General features: G+C 44.5%; 1 protein-coding gene and 1 long non-coding RNA gene across 3 annotated transcripts in view; one reads left to right on the forward strand and one right to left on the reverse strand.

The window, feature by feature from the left end:
• SLC13A5 (solute carrier family 13 member 5) overlaps nt 1-2,207 on the reverse strand; it is a 19,713-nt gene extending 17,506 nt beyond the window's left edge. The window contains exon 1 of one of the 2 annotated variants that reach the window (XM_048324614.1): nt 2,119-2,207. In XM_048324614.1, coding sequence (XP_048180571.1) covers nt 2,119-2,124 — 6 coding nt within the window. In that variant the 5' untranslated portion in view covers nt 2,125-2,207. The other variant, XM_048324615.1, reaches the window with a different exon arrangement.
• Nucleotides 1-12,511, forward strand: part of LOC125336259 — a 13,866-nt gene extending 1,355 nt beyond the window's left edge. The window contains exons 2-7 of the long non-coding RNA XR_007207712.1: nt 17-4,007; nt 4,419-4,662; nt 5,107-5,175; nt 5,847-5,940; nt 6,338-7,860; nt 9,941-12,511. This is a non-coding gene — a long non-coding RNA (uncharacterized LOC125336259). The remainder of the gene's footprint in view (nt 1-16; nt 4,008-4,418; nt 4,663-5,106; nt 5,176-5,846; nt 5,941-6,337; nt 7,861-9,940) is intronic.
• The last annotated feature ends 1,863 nt before the right edge of the window (nt 12,512-14,374 follow it).

Below are 14,374 nucleotides of genomic sequence, written 5' to 3' on the forward strand. Positions count from 1 at the left end.
CATGTTCTATTGTAAGGACCAGGAGGGTGAGAAGTTGACTGAATACAGATGTTAGAAGTACGTCATTGTGTATTATGGCAAGCTGCAACAACATTGGCAAAAAAAAGAATACTGAGAGAGGATGAGAGAAGATGCCTACATTCAGATAAACAGGTGGGAAAGTTGTGCAATGCATAATCAAGGTGGGGAAAAGAGGAATTTACAGTACAGGCTGAGACTCAGCACAGCGCTAAGGGATCAGCACAGAGAAACACAGAGGAACATGTTCCATTTGGCAAATATTGCAGCTGTTCTCCATCTCCCTTACGCTTACGACAAAGGTGCATTTGGCACTGTCTGGACGTGAGGGTGCTACAGGAGTGGCAGCTCTTTCGTAGCATTTGACGATGAGCTTCCTCTTCACTGTGCCAAGGAGAGGACAGACAAAGTTTTGGCTGCTTACTTTACAGAACTGGTTTGACAGCTGGGTAGAGGGAGCTGCAGAGAGCCTAAGCACTTCCAAAACATTCAGGAGGAATTTTAGGTGGTCCAAAGAGCATTCAAACAAAAACCTCCCACAGCCTGAAATTTGGCTCATGCTAATTGAGCACTAATTGCAAACCTTCAAGAAAAAGGAATCCTTTCCTCCAGTCAGTACGGCTCTGAACATAGTAGAGAGCAATGGTTTTAAATACTGCTTTAAAGGCAGTGGGTAAAATTAACTTTTGATTGCAGACATCATTTAGAAGCAGAAGATTGTAGCATCCTTTGGGCCAAATTTGAATAATGTGCTGTTCTTGTTCTTCTTGGTAGTAAGTTTCAAATCAGTTTTCAAAGGAATTCAAATTTTTGTATTACAAAGAGGCTTAGGCACGGGTGGCGACATGAGGTGGAACCAGGAGCTGAATCAGGTCTCTTGTACCTGAAAACCCTTCTGGCTGCAAGACACCACTTCTCCCATTTGCTGTTCTGCCGCCCTAATAAACACAGGTATTTTGAAGCATGTCAAGAATCAAGGGTTTGAGTAACAGAGCCAAGCCCATCACGTGGCTCACCGCCACTAACCTTCCCTGGCCTTTGCGACGTTTTCTCAGCTGGTGGCTCTGGGGCTCATTTGATTTAACTTGACAAAGAAAGCAGAGCATTTTTCTGCTGTTAGTGAGCTGAATAGGTTCAATGAAGTGTTCAGTGAGCACCAGAGCCAGCTCAAGAGACTGGGCCAGTTCTGGCTGGGCAAGGAACAGCTGTGACAGGAACAGCCGCATCTTTCAAGACAGCAAATGCCAAGATGAGCTTGACAGCATTGTCAAACCACATGCAGAGTCTTGCAATCTTTTCTTTTATACTTCAGATACCAGAGGCAATGATGTGAACCATGGCCAAGAGTTGCAGTCAGAAGTGGGACACTGCTGAAGACCAGTTAAGAAAGGCTGACCTATATTGTCTGGTAGAGAAAGGGACTGGAAATCAATCCCACTTAGAAAGTAGGAATTCCAGGGTCAGTCCAGGTGGAAAAATTGAAAAATAAAGATTTTGTTATAGTTTAGTTCATTCCCGAGAAGCTGCTTTTCTGATAAATTGCACTCTCTACAAGGCAATCCTCCCACTTACTCCAGTTATTGGTGGATAGGAATGGTCTGTAAAAAGGTGACTTTACAGGCAGCAGCTGGTTCATTTAATTACAGATAGACATATTTTCTGCTTCTAATTCAAATGCTGCCCAAGCACACAAGTACAGTTTGCTTGTTCTAAAGCAGTCCATTTGACCTAGATAACTGCTACTCTCTCTCGAGACAAAAACTCCTCACATTCTTTTTAAAGTTCTTTCATGTTGCAGGCTCCATGCAACAGCCAGAGGTACAAAAGTTTTAACAAAATAAAATTAAACCAGGATTGTAAGATGTATCATATTTGACACTGAGAAACAAAAATTAAAACAACTGACCCTGCGTCATTCTAGGACTTAGCAGAAAAAGAATGTTTTCTACTTAGGCGTTTGAAAATCACATTTAAAAAATAACCAGCTCAGAACTTACCTCTACGTGATTCTTGCCTTAAAAAGATGCCTAGAAGAGGTCTTGTATGGTAATTTTATGCACTGGAAGGTTTACACTGAATTTAAATAGAAAGAGTTATTACCAGCATTCAGAGAAAACCACTCTTTCATTGCTCTCCATTTTCCCTCCAATCGGTACTTCCCAGCTACTGCCAGTCCACTGTGCTGCTTCAGGAGTAGCTTTCAACTAAGTTCCCAGTGGAGTATCTGATATTTTTCCAAGAAAAGCTCTTGAGACTCTGAACGAACAGTCCTTTCGGCACAATCCCTGTGCCCAACAACTTTCTACATAAAAGCCCTCATTATGAATTTTGAGTCAGTGGGGTTTTCTCAGGCAGTGTATGTCGCTGATCAGTCTTTCTAGACCTAGAACTGGTGTTTCCCATATAGTTAGTGCCCTAAAGCCCATTCAAATGCTGTGCAGGCTAACAACTACAAAAGAAAAAAGATCCAAAAGAAAATCATGTTAAAAATTTGATTCAGAATTGGCAGCTCTGTAACCTCTCCCTTAGCTGCCATCTCATTAACATATTTGTTCAAAAGCCTTTTCTCTGCTTCATTACATAATTTGTGTTACAAAATCCAGATAAACATTCATTATTCCCAGATTTAAATAATGGCTTATTGCGCTTCCTTTTTCTTCTTCCTTCATTTTTCCCAGAGAAAAATGGGGGACAGAAGGGGCTTGTTTAGATGGGAAATGAACCACACCAATTTCTGAGAAACATCTGTGACAGCTGTTGTCTATGGCATTATGATACATTGTGCAAAGTCTAGTGAATAATTATTTCTGATACTCCTGCAAGGTGGAAGAATTAATATTAGTGTCCCTACCTGACAGACGAAGAAGGTCAATTAGTATTTTCTGTATCTCCTGTATCCCATTGTTCCACACTGGGTAGGGTCTGTCACATCAAAGACACTGGTTACATCATATAGCTATAAGGGATCAGTTGTAGCAGCAGGTACACAAATGCTTGACCTTCCTTCCAAAAGGCATTGAAAACATGAAGTTCTGTTCATTTTTCTCTTTAACTTATATTTCTTCTGAAGTTTCCTATGTAAAAATGTATTGCTGAGGTCCAGCAAGAGACAGGACGTGCTGTTCCTGGGGCCTTCGTGCTGTTGGTCCATCCCAACCACAGCAAGGTGTCCCCAGGGAGGAAAGGCAGTGCTGGCTAGTGCAGGTTAGAGATTTCACCTGGCACATATTTGGATACCATGGGTCCAAGGGAAACTGGGGAATTAGTGAGGCCTGGGCATCTGCTGGGGCATGGCTGAGCAGCCCATGCTGTGCACTTGGGGAGGAGAGGCTGGGGACCAATGATGGGTTTTCTCCCCTGTGGTGATGGAGGGAAAACACCTCCCGTGAGCTGGCTGCTTTTTTCCAAGGGAAACAGCATTGCCCCAGGGAGGCCAAGATGGGTTTGTGGGGCCAAATACTACCATGACCAGCCCTCAAGAGGCGAAGTGGATAGCAGCATGCCCCTGCCCTCCTACTCACCACAAGCCAGCCCTGAGGCCCTGCAGCCTGGGAGGGACCTCATGTCGTGCCTCCCTCCTCAGGGTGCCACAGGCTCCCTCAACTCTGGGCCAGAGCATGCCTGGATGCTGGGGGCAGAGGCCAGCCAGACCAGCACCAGCGGGGTGGAGGAACCCTGCCATCTACTGAACCAGCTAATGTAAATCAAACTTACATGGGAAAGAAGCAAACTGAGGCCCCAGAGTTTCTCTAAGGACTAGCGAACTAATCTGTGTGTGGAACTCACACTGAAAACCAAACCCCAATACTTCTCTGGCAATGCTGCTGTTTCTCCTTTAAAGAATTTTTTGGCTAACAGCTGTTTGGGGTGGAGTTACTGCAACACAGCCTTTCAGTTTTTGGGTTTTTTTCCTCTCTGCTCTTAGAAGAAAGGATATCCAGCAGAATAAAAAGAAAAATGTCAGGAGAGAGCAAGTCCTGCAAAAATTGGTAAGAGATCTTCACTCCTACGAAGTGAGGGGGATTTCAAGAGTTCCTAGGATTTTCCTTAGTGTTATCCGGGTCTCCTGTAAGAGAGGGAGCAGAGGAAGAACCACACATCAGGAGTACACTAGCCATTGAGTAGGAAAGAAAAATACTTTGTATGCATCTCAAATTTCCAAGGTGCTGCTCTCTTGCTACTTTGCTGTGCAGAGGTTTCTTTCACATCCTTCTCCCCTGCTGCATGTTCTCTCTTTTCAGAATACCACTGTGGGCAATTTTGCAGTATCTGGCAGAGAGAGGAGTCAGTGCATGGACCATGCCAAACCCAGCAGCTGCCTCAATTTCCCCCCATGACTGGTGGTTCTTTCTGTTGCTATGTTTGCAACTAAGTGATAAAACATTCATTTCTTTGTTCAGGGTAATTGGCCATCTCTCATAGATGGCTGAAAGGGGCCATGAGGATTGCAGAACTTGATGTGTCTTGAATAGTAGCAAGGCCATTGGACAAACTATACAAAAGAAAGATGATTAGCTTTCCCTCTCCCAGAAGAGACTACACTCCACCTCAAGCTCTTAAAGACACTAATTTTTTTTTGATATGCTGGTGACCTGTGACTCTTGCAACATTCTGCTGCCACTTCCAACCCTTCAGAAACATGAGGTGAGAAGTGACACGCTGGACTTGGCTTCCTACCTGCAAAGGGCCATACTTACACAATCACTGCTGATGTCCCCAGTGCCCAGGATCCCAGTGCCCATCTCTGTATTCCAAAGCTTCTTGAACTGTTGGCCACAGGTACACTCTTGTCTGTAAAGTGTGGAATTTGTTAATCCCATAGACTATTTATGCTCACATCCACACAAACAAGATCCATTGCCTATAGTCTGCTTCAGTTTTAGGAAAGTAATAACCATGACTGAAGTAATTAATTTTAAGCTCAAATCCTGGAAAGTCTTCAGCAACTGTACTTATTTGCTGAAGGCTCATGTTGTTCCTGCTAAGCAAATAGTAAGATTATATCCAGTTGCCTCCCTACTGAATATGATGGCTTGTTGAATATAATGTTAAATTCTCCTCTGACATGACTGTTACTTATTTTTCTAGATCAAATGTCTGCATTGGACAACTTTGCAAAATGATAGGATGAAAAAAAATCAAGCCACAGGGAAAAAGGTACTGCAGAATTTCAGAAATTTAGAATAGATTTCCTCATTCAGGATGATTCTAGACTGAGTTAACAGGAACAATGGGATATTTTGCAGAGGAAGTGCATCTTGTAAAGCTAATACTCAGAGTATCACAAAGCTCTTTAGATTCCAACGCACAGGGTGTTCCCATGAGATTGCACTAAAGAAGCATTGCTGCAGAGCCAGTCTGTTTTCACTCTCCTGACTCAGACTAATATGTCTTGTGCCTCACAAATCAATCTACTCTGAACAGTGCAGTACTTTCCCTACTGAAGCAGAGACCAGAATATCCTCCTCTGGTTTTCAGATCCTGGCAGAATCATTTCCTCTTGGTCCAGTTTAATTAAGTGAAACTGAAAGCCGTTGTTCTCAATCTGTCCTTTTTCCACTTTGTTCAGTAAATGATGTATTACTTCTCCCTGTAAAGCTTTCCTTTCTGGGTGAATTAAAGAGAAAAAGCACCAAAGTGAGAAATAGGGGGTATGTCTAGTTTTGAATTACAGGACTCTGGTCTTGAAATGAAAGTGAATACATGGTAATAACATGGATTATTTGAACTGCATTGCGAGTTTTTATATATTGTTCAACTGAGTGATGACATAGGAAGGCTGTAAACCTGAAACTTTAAAACCACTCATAACTGGTCTTTGTTTTCAGAAGACTGTTCCTACAGCATTCGTGACTAAGTCTGGAAATAGAGGCACGTCTCCAGATTGAAGCTTCAGCTCATCTTTAGGAAAAGGCACTGAAAGTATGATAGCTTTATCAGCAAATAAAAGTGTAAACTTGCTACTCTAGATTAAGAACAAAGACTGACTCGGATTTTTTATTCCTTATCAAGAGAAGCATTTAAAGGTTTCACCAGAAAACTGTAAAAGTGATGGGGGCTCAACAGCTGTCATAATTTCAAATATTTCTGTGTAAGCTTGCTTTAGGAATGTAATTTTCCCACCCGCTTCAGCAGGGAGAGCAGTTTATTTTAAAATACTTGTTCTGGGGAAGAGAAGGAAATAAGGAATTCAGAATAGCTTGTCATGTTGAGTGCCACCAATTCCTCTTGTACTCACTGATAGTTGAGAACTTTGTGTTTATCAGGTCATGGCCCAGTGAAAGTAGAAAACATTAAATCCTGCTCTCCATCACTTCAGTGAGCCACTGAACCCAGGACCAGCACAAACATCTTCATCTCAGGAGATGACAGACAGATCCTGGGATAACTGAGGGCATTCGTCTCCTGAAATACAAGTGGAAACTGATAGAGTCCAATGGCAGGAAAATGGATGCTCACGGGACAGCAAATGGGCAGGAACAGGCAGGTAAGGGGATGGTGCACACACCAGCCCTGTTACCCCAAGACCACTGCAGACTGTCTTTGTGCTCTGTCACAGGTTATTGTGAGAGCAAACGGGGTCACACCCCGTACTGCAACACCGGGACCAAAGTTACTGTATCTGGAAAGAGCCACAAAACTACCTCAGATCACAGGGCCGGCTTTAGCCTTCCAGCCTTTCCCTCTGGAGGGGTGGGAAGGCCTGGACTATTGAAGAAGTATTTCCTCCGCGAAGGCTCACAGGGTGTTCGGTGCTCGGTACTGCGGCGGCACCGTGTGGCTGACGGTGGCACCGTGTGGCTGATGGGGGCACCGTGTGGCTGACGGTGGCACCGTGTGGCTGACGGTGGCACCGTGTGGCTGGTGGGGGCACCGTGTGGCTGACGGTGGCACCGTGTGGCTGGTGGGGGCACCGTGTGGCTGGTGGGGGCACCGTGTGGCTGGTGGGGGCACCGTGTGGCTGACGGTGAGACCAGCACCGGCTCACCCGCGCAGGGCCGCGGCTCGGGCTCGGGCTCGGGCTCGGGCTCGGGCTCGGGGAGAGCCGGGAGCAGCCTGGCCAGCCCGGGCGCGGGACCGGTCGGTAAATAATTAATTAATTATTAATAACGTCAGGATCCCAGCTGGGTCAAAGACAACAGCGTCTGGATAAAGAGAGCAGCGAGCCAAGTGTCCATGGCCTGGAGCACTCTGCAGCCTCCCCGGCATGCTCAGGCGTACCAGCTGCCGGGAGTCTGTCTCAATACCAAGAGAGTCTCCAAAACAAAATACCTCTCTGATGGATCTTCAGAATACCTGCAAGCAATCTGTCTCCGGCCTCCCAGCGTGAGGAGATGGCTGTTACGGCCACCTCAAATGTCACTCTGGTGCTGAATGTGCTGCCCAGCGCGGGGAATCTGCTCCCAAGCTCGGTGAGTCCTCGGGGGACAAACCGCGACTCTTCGATTTTGTGAATGGCCTCTGTCTAAACTGCCGGGTCCTGGTGGGAAGGTGAAGGGCCTGTTCATTTGCAGAGCCACGTCACTGTGTGAAAGCTGCAGTTCCCACACGTCTGCAAACCTGAGGCCCGAGGTCCGTAAGGGATGCGGGGAACAGGGTACCACGAGGTACCTCACCCTCTCTCGGGGTGAGAGAGAAGCAGCGCTGTTCGGTTTCCGAATTCCCAGATGTGTTCGGTGTGCCAATGTGCTCGTTTCCGTCACTAGATGGCAATAAAGACCCGACGTGCTCTTCCCTGGACGGCACAGGAGGATTGTAGAGTTCGGCCTGGATTTGCCCCAGGAGATAGGACTGGAAGATACTAGAGAAACCGAGAAAATAAGTGTGCCGTCGTTCTGCTTGGTAATGAGGATTTGTTTAGTTACTGTCTGTTTCTTACAAAAAATAGATCTTTACCAGGCACAAAACTATTATCAGATTAAAAATATATTTCTGTGCAAGAAAAGGAAGCTCAGCCTTCCCAGGACAGGTACTCAGAGGATGTGGCATCATACTCCTGAAGCACTGCTGAGGTTTCAAATACTCTGGGATTTCAGTATTTTACCTTGAGGCTTAATATTTTTATACTTTGGCAGTGGCAGGAGGCAATCCATTTCTGTATGACCCTCCTTCCCCAGTAACCCCTTACCTACATGCCTCTCCATATAGTATTTTTTTAAACAATCCTTTGTCACAGTGACAACTTTAACACCAATCTCTGAGACACCAGAATGAAGGACACCTTGTATTCCTCCATTTCCTAGGTGCTGTGTGCTGGTGGCTGCTCCTCACTATGCTCTGTGTATATTAATTTTGCTCAAAGGTTAATCTCATTTGAAGGGAGGATTTTTGTGTGTACACAAAACATTGCAAAGCCAGCTGGCATATCCTACTCCCAGACACTGTTGTGATTCGAAAGCAGTGTTATGGGAAGCAGAAGGAACTAAATGAGGAAATTAAACTGACAATATACCCTGCAGTGAGCTGATGGGGAGAAGCTAAATGACCTATTTTTGAATTTTCCCACTGCTGCTTCTCAGTGGTTCTGTTGCAAAAGACAATGTGAGATCTCATTGTCTTACTGTTGTCTTCTATGGGTGTGGATTTTCAATAATCCAGAGGGTAAAAGTCATCTGTTGAGCCAACACAAGGCCCCCATACTGCCTCAGCATGTTGAAACAAACAGCATATATTTTATGAACCATACCCAACTATGTAACTTGTGTAGTACCTCATGACTGACATCTCTTCATTTGCTGCTGAAGGGCTTTCTGGGTGTCTTGAGTTGAGTCACATTGGGATAAAATTCGGCAGAAACTTGAGCTCAAGTACTTTTTTGATTATTTAGAAAAAACCCTGCAAAAAGTAAACAAACTATTAGATAGGTGACCAGGACCACCTTCTCCTATGGTATATGAACACATGTCCCTGAAATTCAGAAAGAAATGCAGTAAAAGTGCAAGTAGCCAGTGGGGGAGAGTGAGTGGACTAAGGTAGGCAGAAATGTCTCCAAGTGATGGCAAACCTTGCAGAGGCAGCAGAGCAGAAGGAAATTTCTCCTTGGGCTGTGGAAACTGGTATAGTGCAACTGCATAAATAGTGGGGATTCTGTTCTCTGCCACATTCTAAAATCCAGAACAGAAGTGGCAAATAATAGTTATGTCTGAGTTCCAAATTAGAAGCCTAGGGAATGGAGACATAGCCTAAATCTCCATAAGATTGCTCTGAACTCTTTTTTTTTGTTTTAAATCTACCTACATGAGAGAGAGAGAAAGAAAGAGAGAACAAACTGCAGAAAAATGAGAGCTGGTGCTCATTCTTGGTTTCAGAATCTGACCTAAATGACACTGATCTCTGCAAGCAAACCTGCTTCACAGATACCTGCAAGTGCTGCTGCCACCCTGCACACAGCATTTTACTGTCAGGCAATTATAAGCTACAACTGTGATGCCACTTCAGCTTCAGTGTTTGCCCTTTTAATTTTCTCTGTTGCTATGGCAGCAACAAATGATTGCGATCGCTGCTGTTTATATTGCAGTCCAAGTCACATCAATAGAGATATTGGAAACTAAACACTAAAAATCTGACTTAACTGTATAATGCATGTGTTGTTGTACATAATAGGTTGTTCGCAATAACCAGGATTCTTCGAAAGCTTTTTTTCCTGTAGCATTTGGAAAATTCCTTTAACTGATGGTTGTCAAATGATAATTTACATTTAATACATGCTTATTCAGTGCTCTTCACGTAGCTGGACAAGGTTTCTTTTACACTGTTTCCTATATCCTTGAAAACAAATATTTTAATGGTCTTTCTACTGTTGAAGAAAGGCTACTTTATCTTTTTACACACTGTATTAATCATAGTAGTATATTAGATCTGAAATAATACATCTTTAAAAAGATACTTCAGTACTTTCTCTCACACTGTTTTGTCTATTTAGACTGCACAGGCTGGAGCCTCTGCTGGAGCACTGTTCCTGATCCACCCGAGCATCAGCCAGACAGCAGAGCTTGCAGGGTGCGAGTTCATTTCCTGGGGGAGTGAGGAGTGCCCACCTGCACACACCTGTACCTGCCTGGGTGCCCACCTGCGTCTGCCCTGCAGCTGTCGGATGCCCAGCATAGCTGAGCTGCAGGGCTGAGCCTCACAGGGCTGGGACTCCTTTGCTGGGTTATGTGACTTTTCTTACAGAAAGTTCAGTCTCTACAGGAGAGCCCAGGAAGGCAATTTGCTCTTTAAATGACCCCAATGCACATTGGGTGTATTGAAGAAAAAAGCCATTTCCTAGTGACTAAATCTCATTTAAAAAGCAATTTTCCAATCAATTACAATGCAATTTAGCTGCTAACTGTTTAATTATCAAAAAAGAAGCTATTTTGTTCTCTGTTCCTGTATTTATGAACCATGCTTCAAAATTTAATCTTCAGAGTTTTGTATGGAGGAATGTGGCTGCTCTATTGATGCAATTATAGTAAAATTAAAATTTTCACTTCAATGTATTGTATTAGTTCAAGGAAATATTGTTTGCCCAGAAGCCTTTGAAATAGGAGGTTCATTGATTTCTACAAGAGCTGAACCTTTGTTATCTTCATGCACTATAAAAATTGCATTATCTTATGTAGGTTTTATTAAAGGAGCATAGGAATTATTTTGTTTTTTGTTTACTTTTGTTTTCTTAATCTTGTGTAAGAATTTCAGTCCTGGAAACGTGCTGAAACTAGAGCAAGGTTCCTCTTGAAAAAAGGACTTGTGTCTCTGGAGAGACTGAAGAGGTACATTGCAGGGGTGGTTTATGAGAGCTGGGATGCTGGCGCCTGGTTGTGACGTCTTGTCTTGGGGTGAGCACAGTGGTGGAGCACAGAGGGCTCAGTTCTGAAAACAGGAAAACATTCAAGCAGCAGGGCTGACATGACTTGCCATTTTTATTTGAAGTCTTGCAGTGCTTGGTGTTTCTTCTTAAAGCTCCAGTTCCCAGAGTTATCTGAGAGGAGGAAGGGATCTGAGACATGAGGGGGTGGGAGGGCTCCTCTTTAGGAGATAATTAAATAGGCATTTCTCCAAAATGTCATGGGCATTAAAATGGAGTTTAATGGTGGCAGTGACTGGATGCCTACTTTTTGTTACCCCTTCTCTCACAACTTTTAGATTATTGCAGGAAATTTGTTACATAAAACTCCTACACAGGTCATCACTGCTCCCTGGTGTGTCACGATCACTTTGCTCATGTTTGTGTGCCCGTATACATATCTGGTCAGTTTTAAAATTATAGTGCAGAAGTAATACCAGATATGGTAATTATTAAGCTGCTCTTGGCAAAACAAAGTTTTCAAAAGCCTCTAATTGTTTTAGGAATAAATTATCAGTTCACAGCTCTGTCACTTCACAAATCTCATTATTATACTCTTAGGAAAAAAAGTAGTTTTTGTAAGGAATGTCTGTTTTCCTTCTTTCACATGTCCGTGTGGCTGTTGCTTATTTCCAGCATGTCTACGTCTGGAAGGTTCTGTTTATGAGCACAGTGGTATGGCACAGATAATTATTTATTGAACTAGCTCAAATCTTTAACGATTCAGCTTTAACAGGTCTGTTCTATTACTGTGCATAAAGAGCACTGAAGTAATTAAAACAATTTGATTGCTTTGAGTGAGGTGAGACTTAACACACACACACACACACACACACACGTACGTTGCAGTGTCACCTGAGGATGACACTCATAAAGCCCAGGTGCAGCACAGCCTGTGCACTGAAGGAGCCCTGTGCTGGCTGCAGAGCACTAAGGAAAGGCACATATGGCCTTCAAAGGGAGCTTTGGGACAAGTTCCCTCATGAAACTCCACTGCTGGAGTTTAAATATTGACTGGAAAGACGGAATTACTGGTCACAATCCTGTACAGGCTTATCCTCAGTTTTCCAACTTCAGGGTGTGAGTCTCCTGTTTGTGTGAGTGGGATGAGTCCTGTGGTAGCACCAGGATCGAGTGGCTGCAAGATCCAAGGTGTAGCCATCAGAACGTTTGCCTTGGAGCTGAAAGGCACAGTAGGAGCTGCCCCTGGCTCTGAGTGAGAAGAGAGCTGTGGTTTGCAGGTTCACTCTAGCTGAATGATGAGGACCACCCCCTGAGCCTCTGCTCTGGTAGGGCAGGGCTGGGGCCAGGCAGAAGCCCTGTCCTTCCCCATGGTGCTGGTGGGTGCACAGGGGCCCTTGGCCTCTTCTGCCATCACTATTGGGGAAGCTGTGGTGGGATTGTGGGGTGCTGGGAAGGATGTCGTGCTCCACACCAGCACCAGGCACCAAAGGTGCTTTTTGATTTCATCTCATGCTGTTCCTGCGGAGGGGAAACAAATTTGGAAGGTGAAATGAGTCCAGCAAATGGATTTTTCCTGTGAAATGTGACTTTTATCTTTGCTAAGCCTACCTATTTAGATTATAAAACTGAGGATTGAAATGGTGTGTTCCAGTTCCGCTGCTACCAAATGCCTGTTTAAATAAAAGGTTTGCTAAATAATTCAGATAAATATTATTCAATAATTGATAAACTTTGTAATAAAGATTGAAGCCTAACCCAGTAAAACTCCAAGTACCTTTATGTTCTTTATTAGCTAATTCTGTTGAGGAAAGCACTGTTTTTGCATGGAGGTTTTTGTGTTGGATGTTTGTGGGTTTTTTGTTTGTTGGTTTTTTGTTTATTTGCTTTTTTTTGGTCCCCTTTCAACAGGCCTCACAGGAAGCAGGGATTAGAGATTGGGCATCAGTAACAAGCAAAGCCGTGACTCACAGAGGCACCAGGACGTACCCAGTCTCTGCAGGAGAGCCTTAGCCTCAGCACAGGAACAGCCCAAGGGCCCTATTTGAGACCAACTTCCCTCTAAAACTGCAGGAGTCAGCCCACAGGTGAAGCACCTCTTTGGGCCATTGAATAAAAGAGGCAGAAGTGTTTCTGTCTGCTAGAGGATGTCAGCTCAGCCAAGCCTTGGCTCTGTGGAGTCCTCAAGAGCTCCTCTCCATCTCCTGTCCCACGGCTCTGCAGTGGGGGTCAGAGGGGCTCCTGCTGCAGATCCAATCCCTGCATTGCAGCTGATCTCTGCATCAGTGCTCGGGAAAGCTGAAGCAGGTCCAGCTCAATGTGAGGTCACTATGCATATTTTAAAACACATTAGCTCTCCTGCAGATGTTTCCATTCAAAGATAAATTAGTTTTCATCTGCTATGGAGGAATAAGGAATGACAATTTAAGGCCATTTCTGAATGAGGGCCTTCAAGTAAGCATCTTGTGCATCCATTTCACATTTTTAAAAATTTACATCTGGCTTCCCAGCTGGCCCATTGCTGGCAGTCTTGGGGGTCTAGAGGCACAGCAGTAGCAAGGGGCCTTACCCTCCTAGATTTGAATCTCATTTCCCCACATGTGGATCCTCCTACAAGTTAATGACACATTGGCGTCGCACGGGTGAAACGGGCAAGAGACATTCCTAGATCTGTGTTTTGGCTCTGCTGTGTTTTGGTATTGGTGCTACAGGAAGTTTGTCACAGGTGTTATGACCTCCCTCTTTCTGGCTAGCACACCTGTGACACTTCAGCACCCTGTGAACGCTGCCAAGACAAGCGGTCACTGTGAGACGGAAGGTTTGGGAAGTGGCGTATCAAGTGTGCTGCAGCTGGCTAAAAATAAAAGAGAAATCAATACTGAGTCGTATACGATAATGAAAATCTGCAAATTAATTAAATATTTACCATGCTGAAATATGGCCATGGCAGTGTTTTCCGTGTCAGAGCCTGCTCTGGTGGGAGCAGAGACATCTCCAAGAGCTGCCTTGTTGCTGGGGCAGGGTGTGACTGCTGGGGAAATGTGCTGGGAAACCTGCCCTCCCTGAAACCTTTCAGGTGCCATGCCTGGGTGAGTCGGAGACAGGCTCACTCTCTCCCTCACCAGAAAGGACAAGAACAGTTGAAATCCCCAAACTTCATGGGGATGTTGAGGAGCAGTTCTTGGTGGGCTCCTAAGGGGTTTTTCAGTTGATTTGGCAGAATCAAGATTTCCCAGCGTTCCCAATCTCCATCTGCCAGTAAGTAGGAATGCTAGTTCATTCCCATGTATTGAGTGGGAAGTGGGAGGGAGTTTGCATACTGCTGTGAAGGTGCTTGCAGACTGGTTTTATTTCCACTGAAGTGTAAAGTACCCAGCAGTATGAGAAACAATACTCTGACCTTCAAAACACTGGCTAGGCAAAACAAGCAGACAAACAAGAAATATTTTATTCCTGAAGCACAAAGACTCTAATTCATTTTCCCTTGGCTCTAAAGGTTGTCACTGAAAGCTGCTTTGGAATCTAACCACTTGCAAAAACTGAGGGCAGGGTGGTGGGTGTGAGAAG

This window comes from Corvus hawaiiensis, chromosome 20 (assembly GCF_020740725.1).
Source record: "Corvus hawaiiensis isolate bCorHaw1 chromosome 20, bCorHaw1.pri.cur, whole genome shotgun sequence".
NCBI lineage: Eukaryota > Metazoa > Chordata > Aves > Passeriformes > Corvidae > Corvus > Corvus hawaiiensis.